This window comes from Chionomys nivalis, chromosome 6 (genome assembly GCF_950005125.1).
Source record: "Chionomys nivalis chromosome 6, mChiNiv1.1, whole genome shotgun sequence".
Classification (NCBI taxonomy): Eukaryota; Metazoa; Chordata; class Mammalia; order Rodentia; family Cricetidae; genus Chionomys; species Chionomys nivalis.
Window position 1 is genome coordinate 48640652 of NC_080091.1, and position 12566 is coordinate 48653217.

Sequence of the window (12566 nt, forward strand, 5' to 3'; positions counted from 1 at the left end):
GTATATAAACTGAACTGCATAAACAGAAGTTCTCCTGCTTTAATACTCATCCACTGTGTCTTCAGCTAGCACCTAGGGTGACAATGGAACAGACAATGTGCATTTACAGCCTAGGAAGAAGTTAAGGCAATCATCAACGCAAACTTTTAGGAAAGCAAGACAAATATGTTCTACTTTTAGAACCATCTTTTCCACATGAATAAAATGAAGTATGTCACTTGGAAAATCAGAATACTATTTGGCATTTACTGGCAAAAACGCTAAGGAAAGATTTATATCTTTGATCTCAGGTCCCCAGCTGTACTATGAATTCAGTTCACACAGTCATAGTCAGATGACCTTCAGTGACCACAATGTACTTTATAAGAAAAAGAAATGTGTCATCTTAAATAGCGGCAGCAGTCTATCATGTAACAGGTATGGTGGTATACACCTTTAAACCCAATGAAGCAGAGGCGGAGGCAAGTGGATTTCCATGAGTTTGAGGCCAGCCTGGTCTATGTAAGTGAGAACTTTCCTCAAAACAACAAAATCTACCATGTTTACATGCATGTATAAACTTAACTTTCAACTTACTGTGCTGTGTAACTGATTGTATGCACCCCTTGGTTTCCAATTATCTTCAAGTCTGAAATGGGTATGGAAAACTGAGCCAACTTCTGGGTTTTGCAATATTACAGTTTGTTTTGCAGAAAAAAAAAAAATACTAGGTTTGTATCCCATCAGCAAAGCCTGCTCAGGAAAGGAAACATTAATGGAAGCACAAATATCCTGAAACAGCAATCTCAGATCCTAAGCGTCACTGCTAAAGCTAAGGTTCTCAAGAAAACAGAATAGATTCCTGTCAGATTATTTTCAGAACAGGAAATATTCTGAATGTCTATCTCTAGGCACAAGCACGGGAGAAAAACAAGCATGCCCATACACAAATGTTCTAAGATTGAGGGCAGGACTGTGACTTCAAAGTTAACCTGGGAACCTACTGCTACCTTTGGTGACATTTCACTGCCCCTCTGTGGCTGTATGCATTTTCCACTGACCTCTGACATGGCAGACAAATTGGTTAACAGGCTCCTGACAACTAAAAATGCAGTGGTAGAAAGCCCCACCTGTGATTCCCACACACGATGTTCAAGAAAGAGAAGCTCTCAGCATGAAACACCAGGACCACAGCCTAGAAATGGTTTTCCACTAACTACAACTTTTTAGGATGGCAGATCAGAACTGTCTCTCCCCCATCCTACTTCAAATGATTTTTTAGAAACTATTTACTTGAACAAAAGTTTTCTAAGTCAGTAGCAATCCTGAACTAGTTAACTTTAACATCCCTAACTTTACAATGTTTAGGTTAAAAAGTCTATAACACGGGTTGTTAATATTGTTTTTCTGTCATTTCTTTTTTGTTGCCTATGGTAGATGAGTGACATGCTTAAGAAGGTACCGAGTGTCTTGTTTTATAGTCCATAGGTCAACAGCCATGCTTTCACTAGCTGCTTTTGTCCACTGCCTCCAGGGAACAGGCAGTGGGTCCCAGTGTCTGTGCAATCCCTTAGCAATGAACTGTAGATGCCTGCAGTGCCACAAAGAATGAACATCCATGTGTGTAGCATGTGTGAGGCCCTGGGTGCAATCACTAATATATAAAAAGACAAAAGAATGCCTTTTGGTCCATTTGCCATTATATTTTGTCAGCAAGTCATTGACTTTAAATGTCTCCTGCATGTTGGTAGCTCAGCTTCACTGCCTATAACTGATTCTTAGAAAGACAATGCAGATATTGTTTCTAACAGTTATTTCTAGTCAGTTGAGGTCATCTCAACTGACTGCTCAAAGGCAGGATGAACTCATTCTGTTTTCTGGAAATGTTTCATTAACAGACAGGTCAAAGAACTGAACCCTTTAAGAATCTTCTAAATTGTGTTTTGAATAAACCCGAATCTGTTAGTTCCATCCAAATTTGCTTCAGAATAAACAACTTAAATTCTTGTAACATTTGGCCTTCTGTGGTACTTCTGAGATCACGAACAGCACACTTCTCCTGAAGTGCTGGTGTCCTAGATGCATATTAATGACTTGATAATCATTAGGTGTCAGGGACAGGAAGTAAAATGTCAAATATCAGGTCCTGCCTTCAAGATGCATAGCAGGGCATTTAAGTCCGAGTAGCTGAGACATTTTCTGCCGCACTTGTCAACCTGAAAGGCCAACAGCTGACCCGGGGTCTCCTGTTCTAGACCGTGCCTGCAGTTGTTTCTCCTGCATCCTCTCAGGTTTCCCAGTAGCACCCTGTAGAATCTGCTCAATTCTTGAACTGTTTGGCTGCTTATTCATGTTCCTCTCTAGACCAGAAATTTCTTGAGGAAATTTTCCTAACCTAGAGTGTCTGAGATCTTTAGACTCTTGGGAAATATTTTTCAAATGTCTACATGAATGAGGAAATGACAAATTTAATAAATAAATTTAAAGGAATAAGAATGAATTCAATAGTTTTTTTATACCATCATTGTTCCATAATTTTCCATTTTTCTAAAATTACAACAGTTTCTGACCTGACAGTTCTACCCTAGGCTAGGAATCTGTGGCACTGTTCACATTTGAGATGTTGGATTCTGAGATCTCTTCCCCTTTAAAAGACTAAATCAAAACACACATAAAACTCCATTGCTTGTGGCTCATCCATCATTTAATCTTGTTGTAATATAAGTGGCGGGGCTGCGTCTCCGGCACCCGGCTGCCCGCATGGCTTAGCTTATGCCCCGAAATAATTACATGGAAACTGTATTCTTTTAATCACTGCCTGGCCCATTAGTTCCAGCCTCTTATTGGCTAGCTCTTACGTATTGATCTAACCCATTTCTAATATTCTGTGTAGTACCATGCGCTGGCTTACCAGGGAGATCTTAACCTGCGTCTGTCTGGAGTGAGAGAATCATGGCGACTCCTGACTCGGCTCCTTTCTCCCAGCGTTCTGTTCTGTTTACTCCACCCACCTGAGGGTTTGCCTATCAAATGGGCCTAGGCAGTTTCTTTATTAATTAACCAATGAAAGCAACAGATTAATACAAGACCCACCTCCATCATTTCCCCTTTTTCTGTTTAAACAAAAAAGAAAGGCTTTCATTTTAACATAGTAAGATTACATATAGCAAAACAGTTATCAAGCAAGAATTACAGTTACAATATTTATATCTATTTTATCTTTTATCATAACTAAGGAAAACTGTAACTATAACTAACCATTCTTCAACTCCATCAAAGACTCCAGAAGGATATAATAATATTACCTAAGTAAACAAGAAATAAGAAACTTCAAACTCTAGAAATGACAGAGACATCTTGCTGCCTGGACAGTCACCCAAAGTTCCTCTGTACCGTTGGGGCATCCATCTTCAGCCTTCAGGCCTATAGTATCCAGCAGACATTTTCATCAAGCAGGAAATTCCAAAGACAGTTTAGTCACTTTTTGCTGTGTCCTGCAGAATGTCTCACAGACTCTTTCATGAGTCAGGAACCCCGAAAGACCATCTCACCTTTAGGCAAGTTCAGCAGTCCTCTTTCTGCGGGTTCTTTGTGTCCAGTTTATGCAACAGTCCAGGCAAGAGTAGTTTCTTGCCCAAATGGCTATCAAACTCCTTAAGGAGCCTCTTTGGTGCCCATCTTCCTCTTGAAGTAGATTGGTGCTGCCAGGAGCAAACGTGTCTCGTTATCATGAAAAGTCCTAAGTTATTAAAATATTTTAAATGCCATATTCTGCAGTCTTTGAAAGATATGAAGAATGCCTATCTAAAATATATCTATGTACATCTAGAAAATCTAAATAACATGACTACAAGCTTGACTATTATTGATAATTATCCATTAACAACCTATATACGTTACATTTTTAAATGAACTACACAATACCTTAATATCAGAAATACATATACATATAACAAAATTGACCTTAAAATCCACACCAATCCAAATTATTTATATCTATATCATATCCCCCTTTAAATGTAAAAGAACATTTATAAACCATATTTGGGAACATGGGCGCAGTTTTTTCTCTCCAAACTGCTTTCTGCTGAATGGGGGCGTCGTTAATTAAGTCTTTCATGGTGTAACCTGGGTGTCAGGGTCATCTCAGTCAGCAGTTGAGTGAAGTAATTTTCTGAAGGTGTTCACAGTAACCTTTCAGGAGGGCGTGGTCTATCATACCATATTGGTATAGACGCAATCCACAGAGTCTCATCCTGTTGTAATAATAGCGGCAGGGCTGCGTCTCCGGCACCCGGCTGCCCGCATGGCTTAGCTTATGCCCCGAAATAATTACATGGAAACTGTATTCTTTTAATCACTGCCTGGCCCATTAGTTCCAGCCTCTTATTGGCTAGCTCTTACGTATTGATCTAACCCATTTCTAATATTCTGTGTAGTACCATGCGCTGGCTTACCAGGGAGATCTTAACCTGCGTCTGTCTGGAGTGAGAGAATCATGGCGACTCCTGACTCGGCTCCTTTCTCCCAGCGTTCTGTTCTGTTTACTCCACCCACCTAAGGGTTTGCCTATCAAATGGGCCTAGGCAGTTTCTTTATTAATTAACCAATGAAAGCAACAGATTAATACAAGACCCACCTCCATCATAATCTGTATAATTATTTTTATTAATCTAATAGCTTTCATATGGCTTGCTAATTCACTACTTTCTTTCTGTCTTATTGAATATAAATTAAGTACTTAAAGCTCCTTCTAATTCTTAAATTATCAATACAATTAAATGAAGCTTCAGAGAAACCAAGAAAAATTACTTTATAAGTAATCACTTAATGATACTTTCCAAACCACACATCCAGTTCAGAGCCTTTGTGTCTGCTGTGATCATATACACTCCATAAAGTATTTCGTTCTGCAGTTTGATAGCCAGGAAGATGAGAAATTACTTCAAGCAGCAGAGAAGTTTCAAGCCGAATGTGCCTCACGGTTCCCACAGCGCCAGTGCCTTACGACAGTAATCGACATGAGCGGGAAGACAGTGTTCATCACGCGCTTTCTCAAGCCCTTAAACCCTCCTCAGGAGCTCCTCAGTGTCCACCCCAACGACCCACAGGCAACCGCAGTGAGTGTGGCACAGACAGTTGGTGACATTTAAAAATGTTTCAACTCAATGTACTGCCAGGTTACTGTATTTCATGATACTTAAGATATTAAGTACACAAAGATCATCAGAGATGAAAGTGATGATTCAGACTGTCTTATGGCGATGAGGATATCTGTCTTTAGAGAAATCTGAAGTACCAGAGATGATGATAATCCTTTTTTCATCCTTTCCATAGATAACTGATTGCTTACCATGCCATTGGCTTTATAATATGTGCTAAAAGATTAACATATGAAACTTTCGAAGTCTTACATAAACATTTTAATCATATATTTTCAGCAAGTGTTAGGCATGCAATTTCTGCTATACCAAATACTCAGTATTCTGCTTAATGCTATAAGCATCACTGAATTCAAATAGTTGCTGTTTGAACAATATGTATTTTCAATATTCCTACCATGAACTCACACTGAGATATTAAATATATATGTACCATTCACTGGCTTCACAACTCCATACCCACCATAAAATTGTATAAAAGCTGTATGTTAAGACAATTTAAAGTGAATACTATAACCTGTAACTATTCTGAGCATATGGATAGTAAAGCAAGTAATTATTTCTAAGTTTTAATATAGTCATATATAAATGTGCATTTATATGACTACAGTAGATATAAAATTTACTATATACAATTAGTTTCTATAGGAAGCCAGGTAGGACGTTGTGCATTGTTGGCAGAGATTGATCTCAGGCCTCAGGCATGCTAGACAAGTAAGTGCTCTGCCACTGAACTGCATCCTCAGTGCCCATAATAGCGACTTCTGTTCTTCCCAGCATTGTAAATGTGCATAAACTTCTCCCAGGGAACACTGTTTAGAATAGATGAAATAGTTCCAATATTTTTAAGTTATGAATAACACAGAACTGAGAGAAAACAAAGAGAAGAAATCAATTACATTTGATCTCAGGTTTTCTGGTAACTCAGGATGACTAGAACTGGGTTTTTGATTAGCCACAAGATTGAGGGAGAAAGCAGTTAAGGCATGGAGAAACAGAAAGAAAAAAAAAGGTATCTGGCCCAGTTACTAATATTGTTCTCTTCTGAAACCTCCTGAGCGAGGACTCCACAGCTCATACAACTTGCAGCACTACCGTCTTTCTTCCAAGCTCTGCTTACAGTGCTTAACTGCTTTTCTAGTCCAAAGTTTCAAAGTTTTCCACATCTATTAAAAAAAAAAAACAAAAATAAAAAACAAACAAATAAAAAAAACACCTCACAATAGCAATAGCCCAAACCCTAATAACAACTTCTTAGTTACTTTTCTATTGCTGTGATAAAACATGACCAGGACAACTTATCAAAGAAAGAGTCTGGGGTTTACTGTTTCACAGGGCTAGAGTCCATGATGATTGAGTGACGGTCTAGTGGAGGACCAGCTGAGAGCTCACATGATGTTGATCCACAACTGGGAAGCAGAGAGAGAGCACAGTGGGAGTGGATGAGCATTTTGAAATCTCAAAGCCAGCCCCCAGCAACAAGGTCACACCTCTTAATCCTTTTTATCCAAGGATCAAGTGTTCAATTATGACCCTAAAAGAGCCATCCTCATTCAGACAACCACACATGGGTTCCAGAAATCAAACTCAGGTTCTTAAACTCAAACAGCAAGTGTGTTTGCCTGCTGAAAGAACTCATTGGCCCCCAAATGTCCAAATTCTTAAAAGAAAATTCATAGAAGTATAATCATGGGAAGTCAATAAACTTAAAAGTAATTGGCCTCCTTAGAGATAAACTGTGAATTATACTACAATGACCAGAATTGACTCCATATTCTATTCCCTCCTAAAATGAGCTAGTGCTCCTTAGAGGAATAAATGACTGCTTTCAGGACGAGGCTAAGAAAAGTACAGCACAAGATGATGCCAAAAATAAGGAAATACAAATGAAAAAAGAAGTGAGGGAGATAAGGACATTTCAAAGGCACACTAGTACCAGTTTCTCTGTGAGATAACCTTCTTCATAGCTTTAGGAGAGGATTAAGATATCAATGCATTAGGTAAACACTTTGTGAACATCGATTTCATCCTGCACACATGCATGAAACATCTATTGGGAGTTTAAGTGGGGATGCAGATTTTTATTTTATTGGAAGTTAATTTTCTTTGCACAGGAATTGGTAGCGCGATACGTGTCCTTGATCCCTTTCTTGCCGGATACGGTTTCATTTGCTGGTATCTGTGACCTATGGAGCACATCTGATGTGAGTCCTTCCTTGCCACTTTCCTGCCTTAACTGAACATCAGTTAAAGGCCTTGCATAACCTTAGATTGCATCACTCATCAGTCATCATAAAAATATGCTTGGCCATATGTTAGCAGTTGAGAGCTAAATTCTGAAATATCTTTATTCCTGGTTCAGTTTTATCAAACTGCAAAAGTTAAAGAAAATATAGGCTTGGGATATAACTCAGGGTAAACGCCTGCCTAGCAGATGCAAGGACATCAGTTAGATCCTCAGCAACACCCACCCGAACAAAAAGGACTGTTGCAAAGAATTATTCACACAAAGAATGAAAACATTTCACCTGTATTGATGTGGAGTTAACCTAACATTACATTAATAATATCACAGCTTTGCTTAGAAAAAGTCTAAATCTCATTCTACAATAAGAAATTATATATCTTTAATCTGTGAGCTTCCTAATTAAGGTATGCCATGTCAAACACATTCTTTGCACCAAGTCAGGGACCATGGGTGGTATGAAGCAAAGCAAACCTATATTAGCACGGGTGTTTAATGTGCTTCTGGATTTCAAGTTGTCTAATGGTTCCATAAAATTTAACATACCCAACTTTCTTTGATGGAAGGTGCTAAATTTAAAAACTTCAGTTGTACTTTAACTTTTTCCTCCCAAATGCATCTTGACAACATAAATCTTGGCAGTTTTAGAGGAAAAGATGTTAGAGCCAAGAGGAATTTTTCTCAAAAGGGTACATGAAAGCATACGAGGAGAAGAACAGAATGGCACCTTTGCCTCTGGACTTCAGCATCTGCAAGGCTCATAAGGAGAGTAGGACCCTCCTAAAGCTGTTCTGGGATAAATCAGGGAGTTCATGCAATGCACTTAGAAAATGTTTAGCCCTAGTGAACTGGGCTGATACACAGTGAAGTGGAACCATGGAAATCTACTGTTTCTATCCACTGTGAACATATTGGTTCTGGATATTCATGCCATCAGCATCAATCTAGAGAAAACATGATGTCCATTAAAGAATCACCAGCATTAAACAAAAATGTCTGATACTTTAAGGCACTGATCTCAACTAAGACATTAAATTTTGTATGAGAATGCTAATATGATGGGACATGCATGTTTTTAATCCTAGTCCTGGGGACAAGGAGGCTGAGGTTGGATGACTCCCAGTTCAGGGCCAGTCTGGGCTACATAGTGAGTGCCAGACCAGCCTGAACCACAAAACAAATAAGATCCTGCATGCATGGTCAATCTAGAATAAAACAGTCAATATTACTTTTTTTTTCTTTTTGTCAGCAATTCCTTGATCTCCTGGCAGGAGATGAAGAAGAGCATGCAGTGCTGCTATGCAATTACTTTCTGTCCCTGGGTAAGAAGGCATGGCTGGTGATGGGCAATGCCATTCCCGAGGTAAGGCCACAGGGGTTGCTATTAACAAAAAGATGTGGTTATCTAACCAGACGCTCCTCATGGGCAGGGCTAATTTTCATGACAGTTCTTTCAGTTGCCATGAAGTAGCAGAGACACCACAAGAGGCGCACAGAACCACAATGGATCCACATGGAGTGGCTTCACAGCATACTCAGGGCTGTACACTTCAGAGATTCTGGCACATCTAAGCATTGTACCACCCACAGCCCAGATTTAATATGCAGCCGGCTCCATCAGTGTTCCCCACAATCTCATTCCCTTGGATACTATGCTAAAGGGTGAAGGGAACTCTCTCCATTTGCCTTCTTTTACTGTTACTAATTTGGGAGGGAATGGAAACACACCAGATAAAACACAGTAAGAAAGAATGTTGGCAGCTCTGTTTTGCTGTTCTTGTCAACATATTAAAGTTTAAAAGACTTGGTGACTCTCAGAGTATTCCCTACCCCCACAGCAAAATACCAATGTTTAGGGAATTTTGAGTAATTCTGGGACAAGGTTAAAAAGTTTGTGTGGATATTAGCAGTTTACCCGAAGTGGTGTTCTAAGGAAGCCATGATGCTCCAAGAGCCCTTGGGAATTATATACTATGAGTTCCACCTGGAACAAGGAAAAGAGAAGGCAAGCGAGCCATGGGCCTGCACTCAAGGTTCTGTGACTCTCAGCAAATCATAGAACTCCAGGGCTGTTTGTGAACATCATGTGAATTCATGCATCAGCAATAAATGAATACTCACTGAATAAAAGAATCTATAATATATGACTATTCCAAGTAGGAAGCAAACATCCTTCATCTCAATCACTAGGTGTATATCCTTCCAAATCTATGTGTTCATGTAAATATAGACTGTGTTTCAAAGGTATGTGACTTTATTAGCATTTTGGCCTAACCAGCCTTCTAGATATTCAAATGGCAACTTTACTGGCTCTGTAAAAGGTCCCACTAACAAGAGTTCTTCAGAAAACCTTAAGCTATACTGATTGGTAAGGCAAGTAGTATCTTTGATTACTAGTAGCAGTCTATTAGTACCAAATCCAAAATTTCTGAAAAATATTGATTCCCATTTTTAAATCCATTAGCCATAAAATTTAGAAAGCAGAGGACCAGCTAAAACGAAGAATTGTTTCTGGGACTGGAGAGATGAATCAGCAGTTAAGAATACTTACTGCTCTCATAGAGGAAGTTCAGTTCTCAGCATCCATTTTGGGAAACTCACAGCCTATAAATGCAGCCTGGGAGATCTGTTACCCTCCTCTAACTCCTTCAGTAGCCACCTGCCTGTGTGTGCACACATGAGCGTGCATGCACACACACAGAGATAAAACATGTATTATGTTTTAAAAAGAATTCTGTAAACTACTATTGACCTTATTTTATAATTAATTGAAAAATATTTTATTGGCTATTTTTCTTAGGGTCCAACTGCCTATGTGCTAACTTGGGAGAAAAATTATTATTTAATATGGAATCCTTGCAGTGGACATTGTTATGGACAATTTGATACATTCTGCCCTTTGAAAAGTGTGGGCTGTTTAATTGGTACTGATAATGTGAGTATTACCATTTCCTCTTAAATATGGCTGTCTTTGTAAATTGACCAATTTATGTATAGATTTTATATAGGGAAAGAATGTAGAAATATGAATATTCAAATGAACATTTATATAAATATAAGTAAGTTGGCAGAATTGGAAGAACTGGTCACTTTAACTAATCCTAAATTAAACTTTCGGTTTAATTAATCATCTGACCTTCAGAAGCAGTACAGAAGGTTTTTAGATTCAGAGGATCCAATTTCTGTCCTGGCTCTATCTTATTAGCATTCCACAACAGAGCTCACAATGCCTAGCCCCTTCTGTCAGAGCAATTTGTCACCTGAGAAAACTGGGTTTAAAAAAAAAACGTGTGTGTGTGTGTGTGTGTGTGTGCGAGAGAGAGAGAGAGAGAGAGAGAGAGAGAGAGAGAGAGAGAGAGAGAGAGAGAGCGTGTCTGTGAATGTGGAAACACTGAGAACAACTGATATATATCACTGATTGTAAAATTCATATAAACTTTAAAATATTTTAAAGAAAAAAATGTAGCTTGTTTGTATCTTTGCTCCCTTTACTGCTTCTCCCTCTACCATATTACACACATCTGCTAACATACATCCTAGTGTTTTCTTCACTGGCACTCCATATATCATATATACACACCTGTGCACACATCTGCTAACATATATCCTAGTGTGCTTTATTCATTGCCAATCCCTTTATCATACATACACACCATGTACATACCTGCAAAGATATATGTGTTGTACTTCCTTCACTGCCTCTCCATATATCATATATATACAAACACACACACACATACATACATACCTGTGTACATATCTGCTAACATATATTCTAATGTACTTTTTTTAGATTTGGTTTAATATTCAACACCATGATTCACCACTAAGGATAAATTTTGATGTCACAAAGCCCAAACTATGGAAATCTTTTTTTTCACGAAGCCTTCCATACCCTGGCCTTTCCAGTGTTCAGGTAAAATTCTATTAACAATCAAATGTGGATAAAGTGATATGAAATCCTTATGTGAAAAAACTACTTATTTCTTGGCCCTTAATTCTACTCTTAGTTATTTAATATACTAAATTTACATGTAAGATATAAAACATTAGTTTGGTAACTTGTGACAAATTTATGTGAAGACACATACATTCACATATATGAAGAACTGGTATTCACATTTTAGACACATTTGAAAGTTTTTATATAGGAAGTCCATGACTTAAATAGAATTTTCATGAAGTAGAATCACAAAATACAGTTACATTTTTTATGATGGTATTAATTCACTAAATTGATCCTAACTGCAAAGGATGAAATCAAACTACAGGTCCAACCCACTGGACCTGCTCATAACATTAACCTCGGAGTCTGACAAGTAGACTCTAATTTGTAAGCTTGAACATTATTAAAAGTGTTTGGACACACACACTTAGAATATAAAACAACTGGGTTTGTAATAAAAAAAAATAACCTTTTATATGACACAAACGGTTCAAACAAGCTTTATATTGCCCTCCAGAAATTCTCACCTGTGAGAAGGTAGTAATACGAGGTTTTCCACAGGAATGCAATCTGAAGTATCTTAAGAATGGGAGCAATAAGAGACAAATTATACTACACAATGCAATACTTTGTAGTAGTCAAATAAAACTTAGCACTTGTAAACGTGTGTTATTATCCCTAATACAATATAAAGGCAGAAAAAGGAAGTTGCATCTTCATAAAATAAGTCTAAAATTTAGAAAACATGCAAAAACAGTGCAGACTGTCTAGGAATATACAGATCTGCAGTAAAATAATAAACACAATTAGGTCATTTATCTTCACTTCCTACAATGTAAAACATAAGATTTGCTCATGGCCATATACCTATGCCCATCACTGCTGAGAATGCTTAGCAACAGTAAGTCCTTAATGCTCCTTGAAAGATCTGAACAGAACTTCAGTTCATGGTTACTTGTGTGACAAGGGCTAAGGGAAATGAAACCGAGAAGGAATGACAAAGCACTGTAATCTGTGATACTTCCCTTACCCTTGGTTCTAATCTCCTTGGCATCTCTTGGGCTGTGTTTTCTTAGTCTCAAATTTCATTACTTAAAAAGAAAAACAGGAGCAGAAACAGTGACTCAGAGGTTAATAGCACTGGCTGCTCTTGCAAAGGACCAACATTCAGTTCCCAGCACACATTCGGCAGCTCACAACCATCTAGAACTACAACTCTAAAGACTCTGACGCC

General features: G+C 38.2%; 1 protein-coding gene across 3 annotated transcripts in view; it reads left to right on the top strand.

Annotated features, from left to right (window-relative positions):
• The window catches only part of Cc2d2a (coiled-coil and C2 domain containing 2A), a 77480-nt gene that overhangs the window by 61419 nt on the left and 3495 nt on the right, over nt 1–12566 (top strand). For 2 of the 3 annotated variants that reach the window (XM_057772424.1, XM_057772425.1), the window contains 5 exons: nt 4896–5099; nt 7256–7345; nt 8636–8749; nt 10187–10321; nt 11180–11302. In XM_057772424.1, coding sequence (XP_057628407.1) covers nt 4896–5099; nt 7256–7345; nt 8636–8749; nt 10187–10321; nt 11180–11302 — 666 coding nt within the window. The remainder of the gene's footprint in view (nt 1–4895; nt 5100–7255; nt 7346–8635; nt 8750–10186; nt 10322–11179; nt 11303–12566) is intronic. The other variant, XM_057772426.1, reaches the window with a different exon arrangement.